Consider the following 26,708-nt stretch of genomic DNA (forward strand, 5'->3'; position numbering starts at 1 on the left):
AGAGCTGGATAGTTAATGTGGGTGCCATCTAGGGGTATGGTCGAGGGGGACAGAAGGGATGGGATGGGATGGGATGGAAGAGTATAGAATAGAATCAAAGTTGGAATCAAAGTTAGAATGAGAATGAGAATGAGAATCAGAATGGTGATGAGAAAGGACGAGGCTGTACTGTAAAGTAAACTATTGGAAGGTAAGGTAATGAAGAAAATGGGTTCAGTTCAGTTCAGCTCAGTTTGGTGATAGTTCGCCAAGGAAGTTTTAGTTTGTTGTTCTTGCTTCTGGGTTCTCGGTGCTCGGTTCTTGTCTTTTCTTTGAAGTTGCACGGTGGGAAAAGGAAAGAGGAAAGAGGAAAAAAAATTTTTGTGTTGTTTTTGTGTTTTTTGTGTTCGCTCGGAGGTTTGTTTCTTTTTTTTGGTGTTTGGTTGCGGTTGCGGTTGCGGTTGCGATGGGGCGGATGATGCCAGCCGGGTCCACGGAACAGCACCCGCAATTCGTGGCTGACGATGATGGGGCACGTGAGGGTCGCGTGTGTGCGTGTCGCTAGCAGATGGGTTTCAGGTCGGTGGTTTCGAACAGTTGTCGTTTCTTTTTGTTTCTCTACTGCCAGCAAAAAGAAACGACACACGTTTCGAAAACTGAAAAAAAAAATTTATCACAACCTGCCAGGAGCTGGGATGAGATGAGCTGAGCTGAGATATGGTTTAACATCTCTTGTCAACCACTCACACACATTCACATAGTCATACACACATGTATATATGTATATATGTATATATATATATATACATGTGTGTATGACTATGTGCTCTCCTAACTGTGACTAAGGACACTCACTTTTCATATCATATACATTTACTATACATCAAGCGTCTCATCTATCCACAAGCAATGGTCCCTCTAGAATTTTTAAAAGAACTGCCAAAGTGTGAACACCATCTACATATCGAAGGTACTTTGGAACCTGAATTGCTGTTCAAGTTCGCAAACAGAAATAAAATCACCCTACCAAATGACTTCCCAACTACCGTCAAGGACTTGAAAGATAAGTACAACTTCAACAACTTACAAGAGTTCTTGGACTTGTACTACGTGGGTGCTAACGTATTGATCACAGAACAGGATTTCTACGAACTAACAATGGCTTACTTTAAAAGAGTCTCAAAACAAGGTCTAGTCCACGCTGAAATCTTCTACGACCCACAAACTCATACTTCAAGAGATATCTCCTTGGATATCGTCACTCGTGGTATCGAAAGAGCTTGTAAAGATGCTCAAAAGCAATTCGGCGTCACCTACAAAATTATCATGTGTCTATTAAGACACACCGACCCAAAGGATTGCTCCTCTTTAATCGACGATGCTGCCAAGTACATCAAAGATGGTACTATCTCAGGTATTGGTTTGGATTCTTCTGAGAAAAACTTCCCTCCTGCTTTGTTTGTTGAATGTTATGAAAAGGCAATTAAACTAAACCCTGACATCAAACTAACTGCCCATGCTGGTGAAGAAGGCCCTGCCTCTTACGTCTCAGACGCCTTGGATCTATTGAAGGTTCATAGAATCGATCATGGTGTCAGAAGTGCTGATGACGACGCTTTGTTGGAAAGATTAGCTGAAGAAAAAATTATGTTGTCTATTTGTCCTTTATCAAATGTTAAATTACAAGTCGTAGAAAAAGTCTCCCAATTGCCATTACAAAAATTCTTAGACTATGGTGTCCCTTTCTCTATCAATTCTGATGACCCTGCTTACTTTGGTGGTTACCTTTTAGATAATTACATTCAATTGTCAAAGGAATACCCACAATGGGGGTTCTTCACTTGGGGCCAAATCGTTAAGAATGGTATCACCCACTCTTGGATAGATGAAAAGAGAAAAGAAGAATTGATTAATGAAGTCGATGGTATCATTACAAAATATGTCAACAGATCCGGATGAACTAAATCAATTTAAACTAATCCTAATTGCATCATTTCAAACCCAATCTACAAGGAACATAACCAATGAGGAACCACTAACTTTGTGAAATTTTATTATATAAAACAATATATACCAATCAAAACTTTTTATAAACTATACACAGTTACCTTATAAACATTTCATTAATTCCACACTATTCTTCATTTTAAGCTGTTTGTTCGTAAAGAATGTAATTACGTTAGCGATGCCCAGATGAAATATTTCAACAGGGTTTAAATATTGCCCACTTAGTAAGCAAGAGATATCTCATTAAAAGTTAAATAGAAAGGCAAGCAAGCAAGGTATTTTGGCACCTATAGATAATTTACACATTGCTTACATTGTTTGTGTTTCAAGAGTTTGGTATCTTACGTTTATTACACTTGAAAAGGTTTTAAAAGGTTTAACAACAATGTCGATTAAGTTAGACTATTCTACGTTGGAGGAACGTTATTCAAAGTTTCTATCAAAAAGATGCAAGGATAGAACATTTGCTCAGTTTTGGGATAATGATGGCGATGTTCCTGATGATTTGATTGAATTGACAGCCGGTATGCCAAATCCAAAATTATTCCCAATCAATTCTATCGATCTCCATATCTCAGACAAACCTCAATTAGGTGATGAAACCTTAAAGAAGGTTTCGATGTCTTTGAACTCACCAGCTGAATTACCAATGGCTCGTACTTTCCAATATTCTGAGACTGTTGGTTTACCTCCTCTGATTAATTTCTCAAGAAATATAATCAAGAAGGCTAACAACCCTGCTTATGATAATTGGGATGTTATTCTTGGTAACGGTTCAAGTGACTCGATGTTTAAGTTATTTGAAACTATTTGTGATGAAAATACTACCGTCATGATGGAAGAATTTACCTTCTCTCCAGTTATTTATAATATTAAGGCCACTGGTGCGGCTCATATTCCAATTAAGATGGAATTAAGTGAAAATCCAGAGAAGCAAGGTATTGATGTAGACTATATGCAAACTTTATTGGAAAACTGGGATTCTAGCGAACATAAACATTTGCCAAAACCAACAGTTCTTTACACGATTGCCACTGGTCAAAATCCAACAGGTATGACTTTATCTATGGAGAAGAGAAGAAAAATTTATAAGATATGTCAAAAACATGATATTATTATTGTTGAAGATGATCCATATGGATATTTATACCTACCAAAATATGATAAGTCTAAACCAGATAAGAATCCGTATCTTGATGATGAAAATTTAACCGTTGACAAATACATCAATGACTATTTGGTTAAATCATTTATGACAATAGACACCGATGCTCGTGTTGTTAGATTAGAAACTTTCTCTAAAGTTTATGCCCCAGGTTTAAGGTTGAGTTTTATGGCAGCTAATAAATTTATCATCGATAAAGTTTTGACTTATACTGAAATCACAACTAGAGCTCCAAGTGGTACTTCACAAGCAATCTTATACACAACCATTAAGGAATTAGCTAAGCCATATGAAGATAAATTCGAAAATGTGGATTATGCTCAGTTAGAAGGTTGGTTCCATTGGATCATGAAAGTTGCTGCTGAGTACACACATAGAAGAAACGTTATGTTTAAAGCCTTGTATGGAACTGAAGCATTTAAAAAGGGTTATCTAGAAGTTTTAGAGCCATCTGCTGGTATGTTCATTAACGTCAAGGTTAACCTAGATGGTATTAAGAAAACAGAAGGTAAGGATGTCATTACAGTGATGAATGAATTGAACAGAAGCTTCTTATCATCGGGAGTCAAGGTTATTCTTGGTTATAAAATGGCTGTTGATAAAGAATTCTCTAAGGACAATGCTAATTTCATTAGAATTACTGTTGCATTTGCGGAGAATGATGAAATATTGGACAAAGCATCGAAGAGAATTGGTGATGGTATTATGAAATATATCGAAAATTAAACCTTCTAATCTTTTATTGTTACTGTATTGCTTGTTATTTTTTTATTTCCCCTACTTTGTTTCATATGTCTACTTCTCCCAACAATAAATTTGCAAGTTCAAGCAATTATATACCAGCAAACTTATCATTGACATATTAAGTAATAAAACCAGCAAGACCAGCATAAAAAATGCCGGCATTATTAACAAACCAACGACTGAAATGGGGAAATCCAGAAGTATATAAATGGGTATAATATATAACAAATTTATTATAATTATTATTATAAAGAAAGTACAAATTTTTTGAATTAAATTAAAGTTAAAAGGTTTATTACATACTGGTGTAAAGTATAAGACGAACCGTAAATTAAATCTTCACATTAAAGGGTATTAGAATAGATAAAAAATCATTGAATGTTAAAGATGTATAGTGTTTATGGGAAGATGGTGATCAATTCTTCAGCAGAAGAGATACCATTGGCTAAAGCAACAGTCAATAATAATTGAGCCTTCAAAGGAGATAGGTAACCAGCACCACAAGTACCTTCTGGCAAGTACATAGAGCTCAAGTATGGAACTTGATCACCCTTAGCGAAAACGACTGGGATAGATAGAGAAGACAAGTCCAAAGATCTGGCATCACCTTCAGTAGAGATGATGACAACACCGTCAGCAGCAGCTTCCAAAGTAGATAATAATTCCAAAGAGCAGTCAGATTGAGAAACAATTGGGACTCTTGGAGTGAAGTTGAATTCGGTAGTGACGTTAGCATTAGTTAATTCTGGGAATTGGTTTCTGATGACAGAGAATGGGTCAGTGAACATTGGAGTAGAGTCGTCGAAGAACCAGTTAACAGATAAGTCATCACCACAAGCAGCAATTGGAACACCAGAAGCAGCGTCAGTAGCGTATCTTGAAACAGCTGGAGAGAAAGCACCAGAGTAGACTAAGTAATCGTTAGAGACAACCAAGGAACCGTAAGCACCAGTGTTGTTAGCGACCAATAAACCGTAATCAGCATCTTGAGCAACAACGACAGGCTTGATAGAATCGAATAAGATAGTAGAGAAGAAACCTAAGGATTCGACAGAGTTACCGTTGGCAACAACGACGACACCGTAGTAGTTATCGTTGTCTAAAGTCTTGTTAACAATTTCAGCAACTTCATATAATTGAGTGAAGTTCAAAGCATTGGAAGAGTTGCCGTAAAAGTTATATTCAACGTCAGAAGAGTTCTTCAAAGTGTAAGTACCACCAGTGACAATGACCTTTAATTTTGGTTCAACAAAGTCGGTAGCGTTAGTACCGTTGTGGAAGGTAGAGTTTGAGTGGTTTGAACCGTTAGAGATGTTAGAGATGTTACCAGTTTCGAAGATAACTGGGGAAGCTTGTACTAAAGTAGAAGCAGCTAACAAAGCAGATGCAGCGATTTGGAATTTCATTTTCTATATTATATCTGACGATTGACGATTATAGTCGTTGATGTTCTGTATATAGAGTAGAATTAGAAAATAAGAGAAGGATTAGAAAAGAGATGAGTTATGCATCTGGAATAAATTGATAAAAGAGGTTGTCATTTATATATGCAAGATAAATTGAAAGTCGATGCCAATTAATTGAAAAAAAAATTTAAGAAATATCCAGGATGTAGATGGTGGCAATGGGGATGGAACAAAATAAACAAATTACTAAGAAGTAGCACACCACTGAACTAGTTAGTCTTCCTTAGAGTATGCATTAAACCATTTGTATTTACCCCTTCTAAGTGATATGACACAGAGTAATAATTAGATAAATAAACAAATTGGAATAAATAGGAGATATGTAAGGAATCCTTAGGGTAAGGGAGAGTTGTAATAATTAAAGAAAACCCACAGTGAGGTACTTCAAAACAAATTAGATTGAATTAAATTGAACTAGATCGAATTAATTAATTAAAATTAAAATTGCAATTGCAATTTAATTAATTGGGTTTCAACGTTATTTGTTATCTTGTTCCACTTCAAATAACCCAGTGGGCAGTGGACTCTCTGTCATTAGTTGTGTTTATAGCTAAGTTGACTGCGATAATTATAGAACATATAGAGAAATATGCAACTTAATGCAATAGTTTATACCAAAGGATCTTAGAAATCACGGTTGCACTTGCATCTGCACTTGCAAGTGCAATTGTAGTTGTTGTTCAATCCTAATGCAATCGGTGAATACAGATGGATAAGATAGAATTGGGATATCGAAATATGTATGTAGAACAAAAGAAACGATAAGGGTACCACACTGAGTAAATACCGTAGGGATGGCTTTAGTGAACTTTATATTCTCTAAGAATTATGAACATCATGGGATAAGATGGGATATCCAATTGGAAATAACAACAAGTTGAAGAAAAGACTATACCTTGAGTGAATGAATGCATAGGATTAAAATAGATAATAGTAACCGTTGAGGCAATTTCCAAAAAGATTGAATGAATGATTGATGGGATTTCGAAACAGGATTGCCTAATAGAGTAATTCAAAATGACGGTATCTCAAAAAGAGGTTGATAGCTATTAGTACTTAATGCAATGGTAGTAAATTGCAAACTTTGATGAGAAGTATCAGTACAGGCAATACCAATTTGGAATGGTCAAGTAGGTTAGTTGTATATAGGTTAATGTTTGTGTGTGTGGGGGGGGGAAAGGAAGGGAAGGGAGCCAGGGAGGTATTAAGAAGGGAGGAGATAGGGAGAAGACAGGGAGGTGGGAATAAACAAAATTAATTACAGGGAGATTGGGTTGGGAAAATAGAACATAATAGAACTCAATTTGTCAAAATCTTTATTAAAAAATGAAAAATAAAAAAAAACAACAAAAGCTAATACAAATTAGCACTACTGTGTTGTCCCTCATCTATTAGTTACAATTACCGTGGAACATGAGTGTAACGCAATACATATCTAGCAGTTCTAGCATTTCTATCAGTTCTATCAGTTCTATCTACCGTGATCGAAATAGCATTAACAACAAAAGTAACACTGCTGTATAAACAAGAAATAAAGAAGAAAGAAGGAAATTTTTTTTTCTTTTCACTTTTTTCAGTTGTTGTTGTTGTTTGATGAAAAAGTGTAGCAGCAAGAGACTTTTTATTCATTCATTCTCCCTTCCTCATAATAAAAAAAAATAAAACACAATTCAACATAACAAAACAAAACAAAATACAACAAAACACAATTCAACGTAATTGAACTGAATTGACTTGACTTGAACTTTAACAGTGGCTTACAGAGAAATATACATTAAGAACACTACAAAGCAACCAACCTAAGAAACTCCTACCCATCTAAGGGAATTGGACCAATTGGCCCTAGGGGGACTAGGGCAAAATCCGTTATCATACCCACTAGACCATATCATACAAACAAAACCTCTATACCAAAATGAGAGTTTCTCTAATTTAGATCGATTTCACTCAGTTTTAGAAATCTAACAGATAGTAAAGTGCAACAGTGACGTGGTGGTAACAAGAAACACCTATTTCACACCAATCTCCCTTCCCTCACCCCGTGAAACATCTATAAAACTATTCAGAAGTTGCAATTGTATAAATATTTTCTTTCTGTTCACCTCTCAGCCTCTCAAACTAGTAATTGTATCCCAATCCTAGTTGAATCAAAGCCCGGTGGATATAGCAAGAAGAGGAAGCCATCTCTTGCTCTTGTTCTCTCTCTCTATTCAAGATAAAAAGATATATTCACAATAACGTAAAGCAAAGAAGAGCAAATGTAACGTAACGTAACGTAACGTAACATAAAGTAGCGTAACCTGACATCGGTTTATACTAAACTAAATTATACTAAACTAAACTATTCGGGAGATACTACACTGTTTGCATTTTACTTCATTAAGAGCGTGGTTTTATTTAGGTTTTAGAGTATTACTCTGTTAGATATCTTGACACTCTTGGCTAGACTGACTGGTTTTGGGTTTTGTTGTTGTGTGTGTCTCTCTTTCTCTCTTTGTTTCTGGTTCTGGTTCTTGTTCTTGTTTCTGTTTTCTAAAGAGATGAGATGAGATGAGATGAGATGAGATACTGAAAAATTTTTTCAGTCATTGCTTTGAAAAGAAGCTGCCTGTTACAATCTTGCCAGTTCTGGTGCTTTCCTTTTCTTATGTTGTCAATGTATAGTTGATGTTTGAGTATGCTATTGTTGGTGGCTATTGTTTGTTTGAAGTAGCTGGTGACGTAGATGCTCACGTGAGCTGTTTTGAATGGTGAGAATTCTTGAAAGTAATGTAAATGCTCTTCAACTACTTATTGACTGATTGGTTACTTCATACTCTGTTTGAAAGTGGGATTCCTCTAATTAATCACCGTGATATAGGGAGGGATATCAGACATTGAGTCTTTATTGTACATATAAAGTTTAATTTAATTCATTTAATTTTAATTTAGTCTGATGCAATGTAATTTAATTTAATTTGATTTCACTCTTAATCTTGGTTTGTTCTGCTTTCATACATGATAGGGGGTCTATTGAAATTAAAATAGGGAAGTTATTCATCCTTTAATTAATTGGGCATTAGGCATTGTAATTTTAATTAATTTGCAAATTCAGGAAATCTGATTGATTTATTGATTGATTGATTGATTGCATTCCAAGTAAAATAGATATTCTAACTGCTATTCTATTAACGCATTTTGTAATTATGAGTAAGGAAGATTTAGCTGTTTACGTTTCGAATTTAAGCTATACTTTCCCTGAAAGTGAAGTTCCTAGTCTGGTAGATATCAATCTTGAAGTGCCTTGGAACACAAGAACTTTAGTAGTGGGTTGTAACGGTGCCGGTAAGTCTACGTTGTTGAGACTACTAAGTGGGAAACATTTATGTAGAAATGGTGAACTTTTAGTAAATGGTTTAGATCCTTTTGCTCCCATATCGTTAACCAAAAAGCGTCAAGAAGACGTAGACGTTCAAACAACTACATATTTAGGCACTGAATGGTGTCATATGACTATCATAAATAGGGATATTGGTGTTACTGAACTGTTAAATAGTATCGGTATGAAGGTTTATCAAGAAAGATGTGATACCTTGGTTGATATTTTAGATATCGATTTGAATTGGCGAATGCATAGGCTAAGTGATGGCCAAAAAAGAAGAGTCCAATTGGCAATGGGTCTGTTAAAACCATGGAGAATCTTACTTTTGGATGAAGTCACTGTCGATCTTGATGTCATTTGTCGCAGTAGACTACTAAATTTTTTAAAATTTGAAACTGAATCTCGTAAATGTAGTGTTATATATGCGACACATATTTTTGATGGTTTGGCTAACTGGCCAAACCGTATATTGCATATGGATTATGGTAAGATAGTTTCAGATGTAGATTATAAGAAAGATATCAAATTTACAGAAAATATAGGAGACATGGAAAATGGTAAAGTGATCAAAGATGAAAATAATAAGATCATTATCAGTAAAGTCAACAGTTTACATCCACTTGCCCTTCATTGGTTGAACAATGACCTTGGATTGCCCGAATTATGAAATATTGTGTATATAGACAGATAGATTGTTTCATATGACTAGGAATCGAGTTTTTATATAGAGAAGATTATATTTTTGCAAAAAACTATGTGTATTCCACGCATCGCTACCAAAACCTCTGGTTCTAATGGTTATTGTTATTTATATATATATTCTTTTTTGAACCCATCACAGTACCTTTAGAAGTATTACAAGAAGACAAAAAACTGAACTGACGTCTCTACGGTCATGAAATTAATTTTGAATAGTGTCAGAAACCCAATTAAAGACATTTCCGAACCACAAGAAACAGGTTTGAGCTCTAGAGAGAGAACTTGACATTACCCGGATACTTATTTTCTCTATCAAACCAATAGTTCCCATATGGCAACCAGCAAGTGCTAGTGATAATAGCATATAATATGACTTCGTATAGATGTACACTCTCTCATAACTACTGAAATAAAACCAAACATCTTCACATCACATCCACTAGTTAAAACAGACATACATCAACCGTAGAAAGCATTACACTCTAATCGAAATACCTCGTCGTTCCAATCCAAAACGTAGTACTACCTTCATCTTCACCTTCATCTTCCCATGTCTCTTATACGAAATCAGCTTTGATATAAAACAGCAATGCTTCACTATGCTATCCTGGTCATCGCTCTTAACAGACCGTACAAACCCGTCCCGATTTCGAAACAAACTAAAAATATCGCGATCTCTCTCAAGATCTCTCTCTCTCTCTCTATAAGAAACCGACTGCTCGAACCTACTTCAGTACGCTTCATTGCTCCAGTCTGGACATTACCACACAATTCAATGTTCCTAGTGTTTCGTATACTTCTCCCCCCCCAGACCCAGACTAGTATCGAAGTTACAACTCTCTCTCTCTCGATTGCTGCCAAAATGTTCGTTTCTTGTCTTGCTCAGCTTTTAATTGCTCTAAGATGAAAAGTACAAACAACCAGTTGCTTAAACATTACGATCCAATACCACATATCATAATGTACTTCGAGTTGTATTCATGTCTTCTATACGATTGATGCTTTTATTTGCATTCATTCACTGAAGCTGTCTGGTTCTCGTTAGTTGGCACTACCAGAAGATGGTGAAGAACCATTGGAATGCTCGATTGCTAGATTGTTTCAATGTGTTTTTGCAAGTATATTAGTTCTAGGAACTAAACTCAGATCAAGAAGTGTGAATACGATGATGTTGGTGGTGATGAGGAAAAAAAAATTTGTACTGTTCTTATTGATTGATTTGAATAGCCTAAGTAAAGTAAATGTAAAGTACAGTGAAGCAAAGCAAAAAAAAATGTGCCATACGATCGCATTTATCTATAACTCGTTCCTCGATTACCATATTCTTCTCATCATTGAATGATTTAATATTTATATATATATAGTACTATAAATCAATGCTCATCTCTAAATCTTTAGAACTAATTCTTTAAATTCAAATCTGGCTCCTCTGTCTCTCTCTCTCTCTTTTTTCATTCTTTGATCTATAGTATGACCATCATCGCCATCTGATTCAACCATGGATTTAGTATTAGAAGTTGCTGATTCTTTAGTATTGGATAAAGTTTATTCCAAATTATTGCCTACTTCTTTGGCAGCTGATGTCCCAGCAAAATGGCACCAAATGTTGAACATTAACAGCGGTGTCCAAAACGTCACTATGCTATTACAATCTTTAAATGCTAACCCAGACTCAAGAGTTTGTCAAGATATCTATGGTTACACCCCATACTTGATGGATATGTCTGAGTTGACTTTTAACTCTCTACTTCCACGTTCAAACTTGGTCAGAGAGGTCATCTCTTCATGGATTTTAACCACTGTCTTTGGTTGGTTATTATATCTATTTTTTGGTACCTTATCGTACTTTACATTATTCGATAAATCTGTCTTCAACCATCCTCGTTATTTGAAGAACCAAATGTATTTGGAAATTAAATTGGCTATGACCTCCATCCCAATCATGTCTATCTTGACGTGTTTCTGGTTTGTCATCGAATTCAAAGGTTACTCAAAATTATACACTGTTTTAGATTTATCAAACGGTGGTTGGAAACAATTGGTCTTTGAATTAGTCTCATTTATCATGTTCACCGATTGTGCCATTTATTTGGCTCACAGATGGTTACATTGGCCAAGAGTCTACAAAGCTTTGCACAAGCCACATCACAAATGGTTGGTCTGTACTCCATTTGCTTCTCACGCTTTCCACCCAATAGATGGTTACTTTCAATCTTTACCATACCATTTGTATCCAATGTTAATGCCATTGAACAAATATTTCTACCTATTATTGTTCACTTTTGTTAACTTCTGGTCTATTATGATTCATGATGCAAACCATATGTCCAATAACCCATACGTTAACGGTACTGCCTGCCACACCGTTCACCATCTATATTTCAACTATAACTATGGTCAATTCACCACTCTATGGGACAGATTGGGTGGTTCTTATAGAAGACCAGAAGATGATTTATTCGATCCAAACTTAACCAAGAACAAGAAGGCCTTGGAAGAACAAATCAAAAGAATGGAAGTCATCAAGCAAGAAGTCGAAGGTAATGATGACGATAGAGTTTATGAAGAAAAGAAATTCAAATGATGCTAAAAATGACCACAACATATATAGGGCATCTCATCATTAGAATATCATAAAAGAATACATATATGTATATGTATATGTATATATTATGACTTTAACAAACAGCAAAAAACATCAACATATAATTTCAATTCCCCATCATCAATTTGTACACTTATATTTAAAATTTATTATATAGAATAGAATAGAATAGAATCTTTGTAATGAGCTAATGCATTGTTGTTCGATTAAGTTATTGATAGTTTTGATTTATGGTGAATTTAATATAAAAAAGGAACTTCTGGGCATCTTGATATCGATCCATTTGATGCAATGGAAGTAGATAGACAAAGCTGTTGGATTTGAGAAAATAAAGAGGCTACTGGATAACTATGGATACAGCTAAGTTGTTGAAGAGCACACGGTTTGCTAGGATTTTAAAGTTGGATGATGATACAGTGGTTAAGTCTATTCAAAAGGATTATTCGATAGCACCTCATGATCCGTATCAAGAACTCTCGATACTACAAAAATTGAATAGGCAAGAACCTAATAATGATAATATAATAAGATTGATCTCATCAGAGATTACTGATGAGGATATTAATTTGGTTTTCCCATTTTATAAGATGAGTCTACAGGACTTTTTGCAGCAAAGTTGTCAAAAGACCAGTAACAATCCATACTATTCAATTGGTGAGGACACAATTGTTAAATATCGTTATAGATTTGATACAAATAAATACTGTTATGATTTTTTTAATCAGTTAGTGGTTGGATTGGATTTCATTCATTCTCAGAAGATCATTCACAGGGATATGAAGCCTCAGAATGTCATGTTAGATTTTATTGATGAGGATAAAATTATACTAAAGATTATAGATTTTGGCATTGCTTATGATTTCAAAGATAATCAAAAGGAGGATAAGGATAATTTAATTACTGATGTGTCTACTTCAATATATAAAGCGCCTGAATTACTCTTTGGAGTTAAAAATTACTCCTACAGCGTTGATATCTGGTCATTATTTATTATGCTTACACAATGGTTACAGAAGGACAGATTATCTTTTACAAATATTGAATACATACCAGCTATAGTTGATAATGGAGCTAGCAATGATGAAGTACATTTAGATGCTGGAAGCGATATTAAATTAATCTTTTCGATTTTTGAAAAATTTGGAGTTCCATCAAAGGAACAATGGTCACAAGTGATTGAATTTGGATCGTCAGATGCTTTCATAGGTATGTTTAGCGGGTACGATACTTCGACGTACTTTTATAATAAAACTAAAGAAGAACAGAAATCGTTGCTATTAGAATGGCTACCAGGATTATTGACTATTGAAAATCCGCAACATACGGAGAAACTGATAGAATGTTGTTTAGGTATGGTCCATTATCAATCTACTTTGAGAATTTCAACGGAACAATTATTAAAAATCTTGAACTAGCTAATTCTCTCTACTTCCCCTTGCCCAAACACAATCACAATCACAATCACAAACATATACATATATATATGTATGTATGTACGTATAACAAATGCATATAATGGTCTAGAACATACATGCAAAATATAATACACATCACTTCCCCAATTGCTTCTCTAATTCAAGAAACTTCTTCAATGCATTAACCCTATTCAATTCATTCTTCTGAATCAAATACATCTTGTGCCAGTCAACAGCAACTTCCTGACTCTCTTCACCTCCGTCCCCATCCCCATCATATTCATTGAATCCAACTGAACCATTAGAACCCCCACGAACAGGAGATCCAACGACCCTCTTCTTGATAGTGCTACTTGTCATCGATCTATCCTCAACTCGAGACCCTGAGATTGCAACATTTCCAAATCCTCGAGCATTCCCTTTGGAAACAGGCGTCAAAGTCAACGCCCTCTTCCTAGAAACTTCACCGTCACCACTCATATCCAACTTAAACCACTAAAAAATACCTAGATACCTCACTGACCTACCTTGACCTCATCATCAACTCGTAACCATCATTTGATTCTTGTTCAAATTATATTCATCATCATCATCTTAAACCAATTTCGAATTTCGAGATTTTGATATTGAAAAATTCTTGTGGTTTCTACGGTGTTTTCTTCGCAAATATGGCAATGGACTTTTGAATTTGATATAAGAAGTATCAAAAATTGATTTAGAAGTTTTGGAATCAAATGATGACAAGAAGTAAGAATTAAAAGATAGGAAAAGGGTTATAAGGTTCTGGTGAATGTTGTTTGAAGTGGTTGTTTTTGGGTAGTGCATGTTTTGTTTGTTATTTGTACAATTTAAAAGTTTTGAATTGGGTTTTGAATTGGGTTTTGAACAAAGGAGTTAGGTACTGGATAACAAAAAGAGTACCGATATGATAGTTTATAGTAAATTGATTGTGTCTCTTATAAGGAGGCTTCGATCTGTGCTACCACTTTGTGTTACTATTTGTTTATTGTTTTATTATACTTTCCAGAATGAGATCGATATGTTGAATTCATATGCTGAGAATGAATATATGCCCTCTATTAATAATGAGCTTGTGGGTTCTACGAATACGAATTCTAATTCGAATTCAAATCTGAAGGATAAGGTTGATGAAGGGTTGGCATCGTATGGTAATTCCAAGGTATTGGAAAATGCAAGTGGTGATGGGACTAGCACTGGGGATAAAGTGTCTCATGCGTTGGATTTGTCAGATCCTGAGGTGTTGAAAGAGAAAAATCGATACTTTCCTCTACTGATTTCAGATTCATCGAAGGAAAGTCTTATCAGATACAATGACCTTCCGTCTTCACAGTTACAATCTTTACTACTGCATCACAAGGAAAAATATCCTATACTTTATGAAATGTCACTGCCAAAAAGTGACACCACAGTTTCACAGAAAAATACAATCATTGTTCAAAATTCAAGAGATGATATACAAGGCAGTACTGATCAGGATATGTTAGGTGAAATTAGAAAAATACTGTTAAAGTCTTTGGATTTTGATCAAGTCATGTCAAGAGCCACAGAAAACATAGAGATAGAATGGCCGTTGAAATTAATCGACATTTTGGATACTTTATATCTAACAAATGAATTTAATATATTCGACGAAGCTGTCGCTTTGATCTCAGAGGTTGACTTCACTATTCCTCCTATCACCGTTGGGACTATTGATATTCCAGATTTAGCATCAAGAGCTCTGGGTGGGTTGATTTCAGCTTATGAATTGTCATCAGAGGAAGTTTTGCTCTCCAGTGCAAAATCGATTGCTGATTTCATCTTGAGATCTTTTGATACTCCAAATGGTTTGCCAATTTTACACTATCCTTGGAAAACTCAATATCAAAATAGGTTTCCCTATCAAAATAGTGAAATTGGTGCTTTGAGTAATATGGCTTTGGAATTAACTAGATTATCACAATTAACAAAATCGAACAAATATTTCACTTTTGTATACAAGATTTATGATACGATCTCAAAATCAAATGATGAATTCGATTTGGACTATATGTTCCCCGATCATGTGGACTTCTCTGGCTGTGAATTGTTGACATCTTCAGAAGTCTCGAAAGGTAAGCATGTTAAAGGTTCTCAAGTAATGAAAAGTATTAATGAAAATTTCCAATTTGTTTACTGTCAACAAGGTGGTACTGTAAAAGTTTCACCAGAGGACATCAAGAGTAAGTCGCAGCTCTTCGTTATGAATGAAAACACTCAACCCGTTTATGCAAATATTGTTAAGATGTTTCAAATGTTGAATTATTATGATATAATGAAAATTCCAGAAAGTTACTTAACCTCAACAAGTACAAATAATGATATGGAATTAGAAAATGAAGAGTCTGGATCGCATAATTTAGACTCTACAAATAAGATCGATAACAAGAAAAATGGAAATTCAAAAGAAACACCAAGTGCAGATGAGGAAAATTTAAATAGCAATAATTCACCAAGTTCTAAAAAATTCTTTATTAACGGAATGAATCACATTAAAAACCTAATGGCTTTCAATCCAGTTACAGCATTTGAGAAGAAACTTACAGTAATTTCCTCATTGGATACTCATTCCTCATACGTACCTTCTAAAAATGAATTGAGAGTGGAAATGAAAAAGCATCTGGATATGCATCATCAATCGTGCTCCTTGGCCTCGACCTTAATTCTAGGATCAAAGTTATTTAATATTACAAATTATGCTGATTTTGCATCAGAAATTACAGAGAGCTGTTTCATATTAACAAATTACTTTAAAGCGGCGATGCCAGCTCATCTTTATTTAGATGACTGTGAACTAGGTAGCTGTCAATTTGATGAAGCAACTAAATTAAGTATGATAGCAGAAGGAAAATATATGCATCTAAATAATGATGAAGAAAATGAAGCAATAGGTGATGTTGTTACAAATGAGAAGGTGTTGGATGATGATGCAATATCTCAGAAAATTAATCGATTGCTAATGTTTTCAAAAGAAAATGGTAAAAGTTTCATCAGCGTGAATCCCTCTGATATTGATTTTTCAACAGGGAAATGGGCTAAACAACCAGAAAGACCACTTTGGGTGAACAAAATGGGACATCAAACTATCCTCTCACCATACACAATTGAACCTATATTTTACATGTATAGAATTACAGGTGATAATAAATGGAGAGATATGGGTCGAGAACTTTTTAAAACTACTGTTTCCACTGTTAAACAAATTAATCAAAGAGCCAAAGGTATCTGGGATATTAAAGAAATGGCCAAAATTGGCGATGGTAATAGTAATACGTCTAAAATTCCTAGTAGTTGGTATTCTCAGACATTAAAATACTACTATTTATTATTTATGGACAGAAATAAATTTAGTTTAGATGATTATATTTTAACCTCTGGAGGACATTTTATGAAGAAATATGTAAATTCATAATTAGATATTTATTTCAATCTTAGTTAACACAATAAATGGAAAAACATTGTATTAATATATTTATATATATAAATTGATTTATCTACCTTATAATATTTTTACTATAGAACATTAAAGAATAAAAAGATATAAGGACACCTAGTAGAATGGTAATAGAATGATAATATATATATATATATATATATTAAACAGGAAGTGGAAATGATCCTGCCCAATTGAAAATATCAATCTTCAATTCTTCCAAATTTCCAGCCAATCCATCGACTGCTATCTTAAAGTCCTTTAATTTATTATGATCTACTGGAAGTGAACTCTGAATTTCCTTTGCGAAGTTGACAGCTTGGTTAATATATTCAACGACACGCTTGAAATCAGCTTCGCCCATACCTCTTGTTGTCATTGCTGGGGCACCAACACGTATTCCACCAGGTACTATTGCAGATTTGTCGCCAGGAATCGAGTTTTTATTTAGGACTATATTGATCTTTTCACATACGTATTCAATTCGAGCGCCATCTAAACCTATCTCCTTTAATGAAACTAAAACCATATGTGAATCAGTCCCATCAGATACCAATTTGTAACCCAATTTTTTAAATTCTTCTTCCATTGATTTAGCATTTTTCAATACTTGTAATTGGTATTCTTTGAACTCTGGAGTAGTTGCTTGTTTCAATGTTGTAGCTAGAGCAGCTATCGTATGGTTGTGTGGACCACCTTGATGTCCTGGGAATACAGAAAAATTAATACGATTTTCTAAATCAAATGGTTGTTCTTTACCTGTTTTCTGATTTATTGACTTGATTCCCCTTCTGAAAAATATCATTGCACCACGGGGACCTCTTAAAGATTTATGAGTAGTTGTTGTGACAACGTCAGCATATTCGAATGGTGAAGGAATGACATCCGCAACAATTAAACCTGCAATGTGAGCAATATCTACCATTAAATAGGCGCCACATTTATCAGCAATTTCTTTCATTCTCTTGTAGTCTATTAAACGACAATAAGAAGATGTTCCAGCTATCAAAATTTTTGGTCTATATAAGATGGCATTTCGTTCTAAACTGTCATAATCAATTATTCCAGTGTTTGGATTAACTCTATATGGGAAAGATTCGAAATAGGTGGATACAGCAGATATAGACCTTGTCTCTGTTGCGTAACCATGAGATAGATGGCCACCGTCGGGTAAATACAATCCCATAAGTCTGTCATGTGGTTTCATTAGTGCTTGGTACACTTCCAAATTTGCAGGAGAACCAGATAATGGCTGAACATTGACTCCCCAATCTTTTTCATTTAATTTAAATGCTTCTAATGCTCTCTTTTGGCATAAGGATTCAACACGATCAATATGTTCATTACCACCGTAATAACGAGCACCAGGATATCCTTCAGAATACTTATTTGATAAAGGAGTGCCTAGAGCATCATAAACAGAAGTTGATGTAAAATTTTCAGATGCAATTAGATCAATTGAGTGTTTTTGTCTCTCTATTTCATCTTTAATAATACTTTCAAGCTCAGGATCAGTTTGACTTAAATGCGTCTGTAATAAAGTTCGATGTGACTCTGATAAGGTGTACGTCATTCCTTGATTATAAAATATTTCTAATACCTTTCAATAATAGTAACAAATAAATGTGAATATTTATTAGGAGCAATTTTCTAAATAGAATTCTTCTGTAATTATGTGAAGAGTCTGTATATACCTTTTTATATCCCAATATAATGTGATGTCTTTACAGCGACTTTTATTTATGGCATTCAATAAGCTAAAAAAGACAAAAAGTTAAAAATAAGGGTATAGAGAAAGCCACTCCTGATATGGATCAGATATCGTCAAATTATACTACCTAAATTCATTTAATGGAAAAAAAGTTAAGTGATTTAAGGTGAAGGTTTTGAGGTCACGGCGTTATTCTTGAGAGACATTGATTTTATTATCATTAACTTTTAGAGGTTACTTCAAAAAAAAAAGTGTAAAATGTAGACATATTTCTTGTAGAATAAAATTATAGAATACTAACTAACTACATGAGTAAATTTGATATATTTGTAATTAAATTATTCTTTGATTGCTTCTGTAATCAATTCGAGACATCTTTGTACATGATTCAATTTTGGATCACATGCTGATACACCCATGTGACCAATACGTATATATTTTGGACCAATATCTTTCAACAAGCCACCAGTTATTACAACACCATTATCTCTTAGATATTTAATGACTTTTTGAGGGTTATCGACAAAAACTGCTGTAACACCATGTGACTGGCAATTTTCATTTATCGACACCAGTTTTAATCCTAGTTTTTGTAGATTTGATTTAAATTCATCACTTGTTTTCTTAGTGGCCTCAATTCTACCTTGTAACCCATTTGGATAATTGAAAATGTCAGTTAGAGCAGCATCTAAAGCATTGACAGTTTCTACTGGAATTGTAGCAAAATAACTACTTGCACCTCCTTCATAAGATTTCATAATTGGTATCCATTTCTTCAAAGAAGTAAAATAACCAATATTTTTATGCGATTCTGCTAATTTCACAAATCTACCACTAGCAATTGAAACACTTAAACCAACTGGGGCACCTATAGCCTTTTGAGAAGCAGAAGCACAAAAATCTACCCCCCATTTATCGAACTCAAATGTTTCGCAAGCAATAGAACAAACACCGTCAACAAATATTAAAGATTCTGGGGAAACTTTTTTAATAATATTACAGATGCCTTCCACATCATTTAACACAGCTGTAGAAGTATCGACCTGTGTCACTGTAACAGCTTTATATTGCTTTTTACCAAGTTCAGCCTCGATATCTTTTAAAGGAACAATATCACCAACTTCTGCTTTTAAATATGTGACTTGAGCACCATAAGATTCCAAACACTCACCAAGATGTTCTGAAAAGAAACCAGTATCGATAACTAATACATTATCACCATTATCTATACTATTAGCAGCAAATAAATCCCAACCTAGAGTACCTGAACCTGAAATGACTAAAGGTTGTGAAGAAGGGTCTGTGGAATTAAATAATTTTCTTGTATTTTTCAATACTCTTTGGAAAATAGCAATAAATAATGGATCTGCAGGTACTAATGCTGGATCATTAAATGAAAGTTTAACGTTTTCACTCAATTCTACAGGACCTGGAATTAAAATCAAACTCATCTCGATTGCAATGCTTTATTTATTAATATTTTAGTTTTTAACGTAATTATCTAGGAATAATTAACAATACGTTCTTGTGAATATATCAGAAACAGATAAAACAGTTCAAAATAAAGTATTATAAAGACAAAACCCTTTATAAAATTACAGAACCATCCTTATGACTTTATTTATATACCCTTGGTTTTTAATCATCCTTATTCTTAAATCATTCTCTCACGTGACTTCGAGTTCTGTCACCATACTGAATGATTCAATAGCATCATCGCACCTATAAAGTGCCGTTTACGCACTATGTGAGTCACTACTGCCTTCTAACAAGCTCGAATATAGACCAATAGTAACCAATATACTTCTCTAATTCAACGAATTCCCCATAATTAATGAAACCTCCCTTGTAACTATCTAACCAGATCATTAAGTAGGTTCAATCGGTATTAGACGGTCATTCAAACCAGGCTAAAGCAAGCCCTCTAAGAGTAATAAAACGGGATGGGATTTCCAAGTAAACAGGACAGTTACACCTGCAAAATAATACAATTTGCAAGACAACAAATATTTGAATATCTGGGGGAATTAATTTCATACGATCTTATTGCTCTTGTTAAAACTATCCTTTTTTCAATGAAGGAGGTAGAGAAGGGACGATGACGTAGGAGAAACATATTTAATTTACAACAAGAAACTTAAGCCTGAGGTTACCAGGTTTTATAGTATATATGACCATCATGCTTTCAGCTCAAGCAAATTTTGTCAAGCATCATATGGCATCAACTAGATTATGCTAATTGCTACGTATTGTGTTCAGCTCTAGTAAGTGGACTAGTAACTATCATAAATACGGCTACTAACACTGCATTAACAAACAATACATTATGGAACTGTTGACAGAGAAGAAGAATAAAATAACGATCTCAATACAATACGTTTTTAACAAGATTCGATGTTTTATATAAAGTCTCCACCATTTTGTTATTTACCTTGCCTTTTGCAGGTTGTTGGCCCATCTGTAATTTATCCTCTTTATGTTAGATATCAAGACATTACTTCTACTTTTAATGTTAAAAGTTGCATAGAAGAAAAGCTTCCATGAGTAATAGTGATAACTTGTAGCCAAGATTTGTTTGTTATGTGGGGGTGGGGACGCTGAATTCAATTCAACGTTGAACTTGTGTAAATTTACAGGTAACTTAACAATTATTTGTGATGAGGGTGATCCAGTGATTGTAAAATTATTCTGCTTCATATACAATGCTTCCTCACCATATTCTCATTCCATGAACTTTGATGATCATGAAGATAATAGTATGTTTGTCTCTTAGGCTTGTTAAACCTTCTCTAATTGGTCAGGAGAAGTTATCATCTCCCACTTTTCCAAATAGATCCATCATAAATAAATGTTACATCAAAGAAAAGCAAGGTTGCTTCTGATGTTTTAAAGAAAACCGTTAACTGTAAATATTAGTAATATTTATATAATTGATGTGTGTTTTTTGCAATTTGAACTAGTTAGTGACTCTAGTCTAGTTCTGTTCCGCAAATTCTGTAATTAGTAGTAGTGCCTTTGCTCCTTTTCGGATTAAAGGTATCATCAAATACAGTTCTGCTATTTTAAGATTTTTTACATATTGCGGTTACCAATCCGTTCTCGAACAACTGACGACAGTGGACGTTATGAAGTGGACGTTTCTTTTAGCAATGCAGTCGGAGATTGGCATTTAAAATAACGATTTGTAGGTATGAATTTGATACCAACTAGTTGAACAGATTCTTTGTATTATTCTTATAGAGAAGCTAAAGAAGCACGGCTGTAATATTTAATAGGTCACGTGACTATCGCTACAATTGTAATGTGTCTGATTTGACAAAAGACAGCAAATTATGTATATGAACGTTGACAACTATCTAGTGGGTTTTGAAACACTTTTATATATGTTAGTTTGTATGGCTCTGTATTTTAACAGGTTCTTGTTCTAATTTCTCGAAATTTAGATATATTAACTATTTCTTCAATAGATTATTAGACACCTAAACATAAATTATAAAAATAGTTAAAATTAAATGACAGCTGGAGGGGAATGAGAACTTTCTAATATTTCAAATTGATCAATGGTGATTCATTTTAATCGATTCATTTTTCTTGACTGTAATTTATTTTATTATTAATTTTTAATAGTAAATTATTTTATACATATATACTTTATAAAATGTTCGTTGTAACTACTTAAATACAATTGGGTTCTACATATCTAGGGTAACAAATGTTGTAACCTAGAAAGTTAGTAAAGTTAGTTGTGAATCTTTCAAAGATTTCTTGATGCTAGGTAACTTAAAAATACTGGCATTAATAAGTTTGGAATGATTAGATAGAGAAGGAAAAAAAATATGAAATAGTTTGGAAAAGAATACATCGCCAATGACCTTAAATCAACTCTTGATCTCATTAATTATTATGTTGTTGGCAATTAGGAAATATTATATTTGTTGGAGGACTTGACGTAAAAAGATCAATCTATTTTTCGATGGATATGGCAAGTATGGGTTTAGAAATAATAAATTAGAATCATTACTATTGTTAAAACATACTTCCGTTATTATATCTCCTGGACTCATCAACATAAATAAATGAATAATCATCTGAGTTTGTTTTACCAGAAAAATAATGGTTACTGCCATTATTTCCATTACCATTACTGTTATTATTAAACTCATGGCTTTGATTGGAATTTGGAAATGTAGAATTTACATTGTTGTCTTCCCGACTATAACTGTTGTGTGAGTTATTATTGTAAAAATTTATATGTTGATTGCTATTGTCAAAGAACATAAATTCATTTTGGGAAGTACCTTGTGGTGCCAAATCAAATTGATTTGTCATTTCAAATTGTTCATGTGGTTCATCATCCTCGAATTTAATCATATTAGTAGTCATGTCTTTATTGAATTGGAGATCCCATGTATTCAAATTTGTATGATTTAATATAGCGACAGGATCATCTTCTTTCTTGACCTCAATATCAAAATTTTCAACAGAGCTTACTGGTGAGATGACAGACGATGGAGGTGAGTTGGAAGAAAAAGTACTGCTATTCAATGAAGTAGCCATGAAATTATCATCAGCATTTGCCTCTGCATAGCTCCTACTACTCTTATTTTTATTTGCAATTGGAATTCTTTTATGAGGATGGTTAGTACCATCATTCCTTAGTACATCATCTTTATGAAACTTGGTGATAGGGCTAATTATAGTATTTGTTGAAGAGTTTGGAGTTAGTAAAGTAATTGAAGATGTCTTGTTATTACCTTTTGATTGGACTAAAATTGAAGTGTTCGGAATTATTTCAGTTTTACCTTTATGATAATTTGATTTATCATGAGAATTAATTTGTTGGGAAAGCTTGTTATAAGTCTTGAGTAAAGATGTGTCACTTTGAAGAAATATGTCCAAGTTATCGACCTTGGATAGTATCTTTTCTAAGATGTTACATTTTTTTTCTAATAATTGCAGATGAATTCTTTTCTTTTCCCTACTTTGATGAGCAGCTTTTCTATTTCTTAATATTCTTTCAATTCTTCTTTGTTCTTTTTCTTCCTTTGTCTTCGCTCTCTTCCTTGGAGGTAAAGTTGATTTGAAGTTCAAAGGAATTTCATTAATACTCATCTTTGTTTTAATTATACCAATGTATTTTAATTCCTTCTTCTTTAATAGCTGTTCTTTTTGTTACGTTTTTATTTTAGAAAATTAGGATTCGCTGATATAATAATAGCTGACAGTCGAATGACAATACTCAAAACTGAACTTGCCTTGATAATAAATATACTAAAATTATTAAAATATTACCAGTTATCAATTTGATATAATTATAAATGGTAACCTAAAACTATTCTCAGAACAATTGAATTTATATCCAATTCGAATAGTAAAAATGACAGAAATAATTATTTTTATTTTTTTTGATTTAATTAAAATCTAAATAACTTGTAGGCTAAAAAAAGTGATTGAATCTGAAATTAATCTAGAACAGAAATAATATAGAAGTCTTAAATTGATTTGTTAATTTTATTAACAATGTTAACTTTCTTAAGGGCGATTTTAATTGACACTTTCACTTACAGCTTGCTTTATTATAGTTTAAACAAAAAATTTAAATACATAAAATAAAGGGACTATAAGTAAAATAAGAATATGAGGACAAATGAAATAATTCAAAATTGACAAAAAAAATCTAAATTTTAAATTAGGACATGTTTGATTAAAATTTCGAAACATGAATCTGGTTTAATGCAATGCATTCGATCTACTTTTATACATTTTTGAAATCTGGAATTTAAAAATTTTAGATAAAACATAATTATTGTATTGTCCCATTTCAATTTTAAATTTTAAAGAAGTATTTAAAATTTCCTGCAGGGCAACTCGAAATTAATTAAGAATTGTATAAGGAATTATCACTGCTTAGTACATCAATTTCTTAAGTCATTAGAAATATCATAACGACAACAACAACAACAATAATAAAAATAAAAATTACTTAATGTAAGCAAAGAGTTAATTAAAAAATATTCACTACAAGACCACAACAAAAAAGAAAGTAAGAAAAACCATGAAAAAAGCCAAAACAATTTGGGGTGAACAGGATTGATAAAGACCTGTAAAGAGGAAGTATACGAAAATTTGAATGCAATTGCAAACAAAATAATTCCATAAGAATGAGGTAAAGGAAATCATTCCAAATAACCTGTAATTGATGTTCTATACAGAACTAACCTAAGAAATATAAAAATTGTCCTTTTTTGAATATTGAGTGGTCTTTATGTAACAAAAAAAGTAGCCTAAATTTTACCATATACAATATACAACATTTCATCTTAACCTTTCGAATTAAAATAATAATAGAGATTACAATGAACATATACAGAAGAAGTAAGATATTAAAACTTTTTTATTTTAAACCTCATTATTCGAAACTTCAGTATAAACCCCATAGTAAATATCATAAAAAGTAAAAAAAAAAATAAGAGATACGATACATTACAATCCAACAAAAAGGAAAAAAAATAGAACCATTGGCAGTTAAACAGAATTGAATTAAATTAGATTTTAACAAACTATGCATCGTTATTGTAAAAATGAAGAGAAAGCAGAAATGTTCCCTAAAAGGATCTAATAAAAGGGAACCCACTTAAATAATACATAATATTCTTAAAGAGATATGAACAAGAATCTATTAGGTAGTGAATTGTACAGTAAGAAACTTCTATATCCCCTTTAATTTTTATTTTGACAGAAACTGTCCTTTGAGTAAAAATTGTAACGATACCTCAAATAATGTCAAAATTATGCAGATTTCAAGATATGGTGCCAACCAAGACAATTAATGTCCCTGCTTTTCTTTAACTAAGAATCCTGAAAAATTATATATGCACTCAGATTCAATCGAGACGAATTGAAGGATGTGTCTTCAGAATTGAAATTTAAAGCAAAATGTAATACCCTCAATTGGATAAACTTGAAAATATTCGTAATTCGCTGCCATTCCTTTTTCGAGCACTCGAACTGAACTTTGATAATAAAGTAATATGATAGTAATATTTCTATTCACTACCGACAGTAGAACTACATCTGTAGAAAAAAGAGGGAGAATCTGAGTATTGCAAATTTAAGAAAGTATCGTAAATGCGTATGTATCAGTAAAGGTCCAATACAAAAAAGGTAGACAATTAACTTCTCCTGTGTATCAATTAATATAAGTTTGAAGAAACTAAAATATATAACAAATATACCAGTGTAACAAAGTATTTGAGTCCCGTAAGATTTTCTTTATTGCTTTACCCTTTCCTGGTATTTTCTAGCGAGAAAATACAATGAAAGTGGGTAATTTACAATATATGCTATTCGATTATATATGTGATGCCATTACTTATCTTACTAAGTTACTAAAAAAAGCAATATAAAGAAGATGTATCAGTACAGGAATATTGTAAAGTCATCATTCATTCATTGATCAGTTTGCTTGTGTCAGATTGAATTGTTATTTTTACTTTCTTTCTTTAATAATAAAAGTCAAACGTACAGTATAGGCATCTCTGCATTAAAAGATATGGATGCTTTATGGAAAGAAGATGCATGGTCAATAAATCGTAGGAATTTCCCTGCTTTGATTGTTCACTTTCCTTTCTTTGATTGTGTTTTATAAAAAATTAATAACATTAAAGCTCTTGCTTTCTCCTTTAACAAAAATTAGAGGAATACCAATTCCCAAAAAAATAAACATTATGCTACTGCTAAAACAATTGATTATGAAAGATATTGATTATCTTGTAACATTTCTAAGTAAAAAATATTCTTCCATGTAGTAAGACCATATTATACATACATCTTCTGTGACAGTGCTTCTCAAGAATTTAAAAAAAAATTAGTGTATCAGAAAGAATTGAACAAAGTGAGGTAATTCAACAAAAGCCACATACAGACATGCATTTATACAGTCTTAGCGACTGAACGAGCGGTAAAGACCTGCAGTTAGATCAAATACCCACTTTATAGATATAATGTTTGTTAGAAATGCTAAGTATCTTTTTTCAATGAGGCAAGTGATGCAATTCTTTACATGAATGAAAAAAACCTCTTTC

General features: G+C 33.1%; 10 protein-coding genes across 10 annotated transcripts; 6 read left to right on the forward strand and 4 right to left on the reverse strand.

Moving 5' to 3' along the window:
- Positions 1–888: 888 nt before the first annotated feature.
- On the forward strand, positions 889–1,938 carry AAH1 (adenine deaminase; the record flags this gene model as incomplete). The annotated part of the gene is made up of 1 exon (XM_001645024.1): positions 889–1,938. One exon carries the CDS (start codon positions 889–891, stop codon positions 1,936–1,938), a length of 1,050 nt encoding a protein of 349 aa, XP_001645074.1.
- A 433-nt stretch (positions 1,939–2,371) lies between these two features.
- Positions 2,372–3,877, forward strand: ARO9 (aromatic-amino-acid:2-oxoglutarate transaminase; the record flags this gene model as incomplete). The annotated part of the gene is made up of 1 exon (XM_001645025.1): positions 2,372–3,877. One exon carries the CDS (start codon positions 2,372–2,374, stop codon positions 3,875–3,877), a length of 1,506 nt encoding a protein of 501 aa, XP_001645075.1.
- Positions 3,878–4,293: 416 nt separating this feature from the next.
- Kpol_1035p31 (uncharacterized protein) lies at positions 4,294–5,301 on the reverse strand (the record flags this gene model as incomplete). The annotated part of the gene is made up of 1 exon (XM_001645026.1): positions 4,294–5,301. The coding sequence occupies one exon, from the start codon at positions 5,299–5,301 to the stop codon at positions 4,294–4,296; it is 1,008 nt and encodes a 335-aa protein (XP_001645076.1).
- A 3,245-nt stretch (positions 5,302–8,546) lies between these two features.
- Positions 8,547–9,389, forward strand: CAF16 (putative ATP-binding cassette family ATPase CAF16; the record flags this gene model as incomplete). The annotated part of the gene is made up of 1 exon (XM_001645027.1): positions 8,547–9,389. One exon carries the CDS (start codon positions 8,547–8,549, stop codon positions 9,387–9,389), a length of 843 nt encoding a protein of 280 aa, XP_001645077.1.
- A 1,530-nt stretch (positions 9,390–10,919) lies between these two features.
- Kpol_1035p33 (sterol desaturase family protein) lies at positions 10,920–12,005 on the forward strand (the record flags this gene model as incomplete). The annotated part of the gene is made up of 1 exon (XM_001645028.1): positions 10,920–12,005. The coding sequence occupies one exon, from the start codon at positions 10,920–10,922 to the stop codon at positions 12,003–12,005; it is 1,086 nt and encodes a 361-aa protein (XP_001645078.1).
- A 371-nt stretch (positions 12,006–12,376) lies between these two features.
- On the forward strand, positions 12,377–13,441 carry CAK1 (cyclin-dependent protein kinase-activating kinase CAK1; the record flags this gene model as incomplete). The annotated part of the gene is made up of 1 exon (XM_001645029.1): positions 12,377–13,441. One exon carries the CDS (start codon positions 12,377–12,379, stop codon positions 13,439–13,441), a length of 1,065 nt encoding a protein of 354 aa, XP_001645079.1.
- A 925-nt stretch (positions 13,442–14,366) lies between these two features.
- MNL2 (putative mannosidase MNL2) lies at positions 14,367–16,892 on the forward strand (the record flags this gene model as incomplete). Its single annotated transcript, XM_001645030.1, has 1 exon — positions 14,367–16,892. The coding sequence occupies one exon, from the start codon at positions 14,367–14,369 to the stop codon at positions 16,890–16,892; it is 2,526 nt and encodes an 841-aa protein (XP_001645080.1).
- A 184-nt stretch (positions 16,893–17,076) lies between these two features.
- Kpol_1035p36 (serine hydroxymethyltransferase) lies at positions 17,077–18,486 on the reverse strand (the record flags this gene model as incomplete). The annotated part of the gene is made up of 1 exon (XM_001645031.1): positions 17,077–18,486. One exon carries the CDS (start codon positions 18,484–18,486, stop codon positions 17,077–17,079), a length of 1,410 nt encoding a protein of 469 aa, XP_001645081.1.
- A 476-nt stretch (positions 18,487–18,962) lies between these two features.
- On the reverse strand, positions 18,963–20,075 carry AGX1 (alanine--glyoxylate transaminase; the record flags this gene model as incomplete). Its single annotated transcript, XM_001645032.1, has 1 exon — positions 18,963–20,075. The coding sequence occupies one exon, from the start codon at positions 20,073–20,075 to the stop codon at positions 18,963–18,965; it is 1,113 nt and encodes a 370-aa protein (XP_001645082.1).
- Positions 20,076–22,650: 2,575 nt separating this feature from the next.
- Positions 22,651–23,736, reverse strand: HAC1 (transcription factor HAC1; the record flags this gene model as incomplete). The annotated part of the gene is made up of 1 exon (XM_001645033.1): positions 22,651–23,736. One exon carries the CDS (start codon positions 23,734–23,736, stop codon positions 22,651–22,653), a length of 1,086 nt encoding a protein of 361 aa, XP_001645083.1.
- Between the last annotated feature and the right edge of the window lie 2,972 nt (positions 23,737–26,708).

Source organism: Vanderwaltozyma polyspora, genomic scaffold, assembly GCF_000150035.1.
Source record: "Vanderwaltozyma polyspora DSM 70294 KpolScaffold1035 genomic scaffold, whole genome shotgun sequence".
In the NCBI taxonomy this organism is placed as follows: Eukaryota; Fungi; Ascomycota; class Saccharomycetes; order Saccharomycetales; family Saccharomycetaceae; genus Vanderwaltozyma; species Vanderwaltozyma polyspora.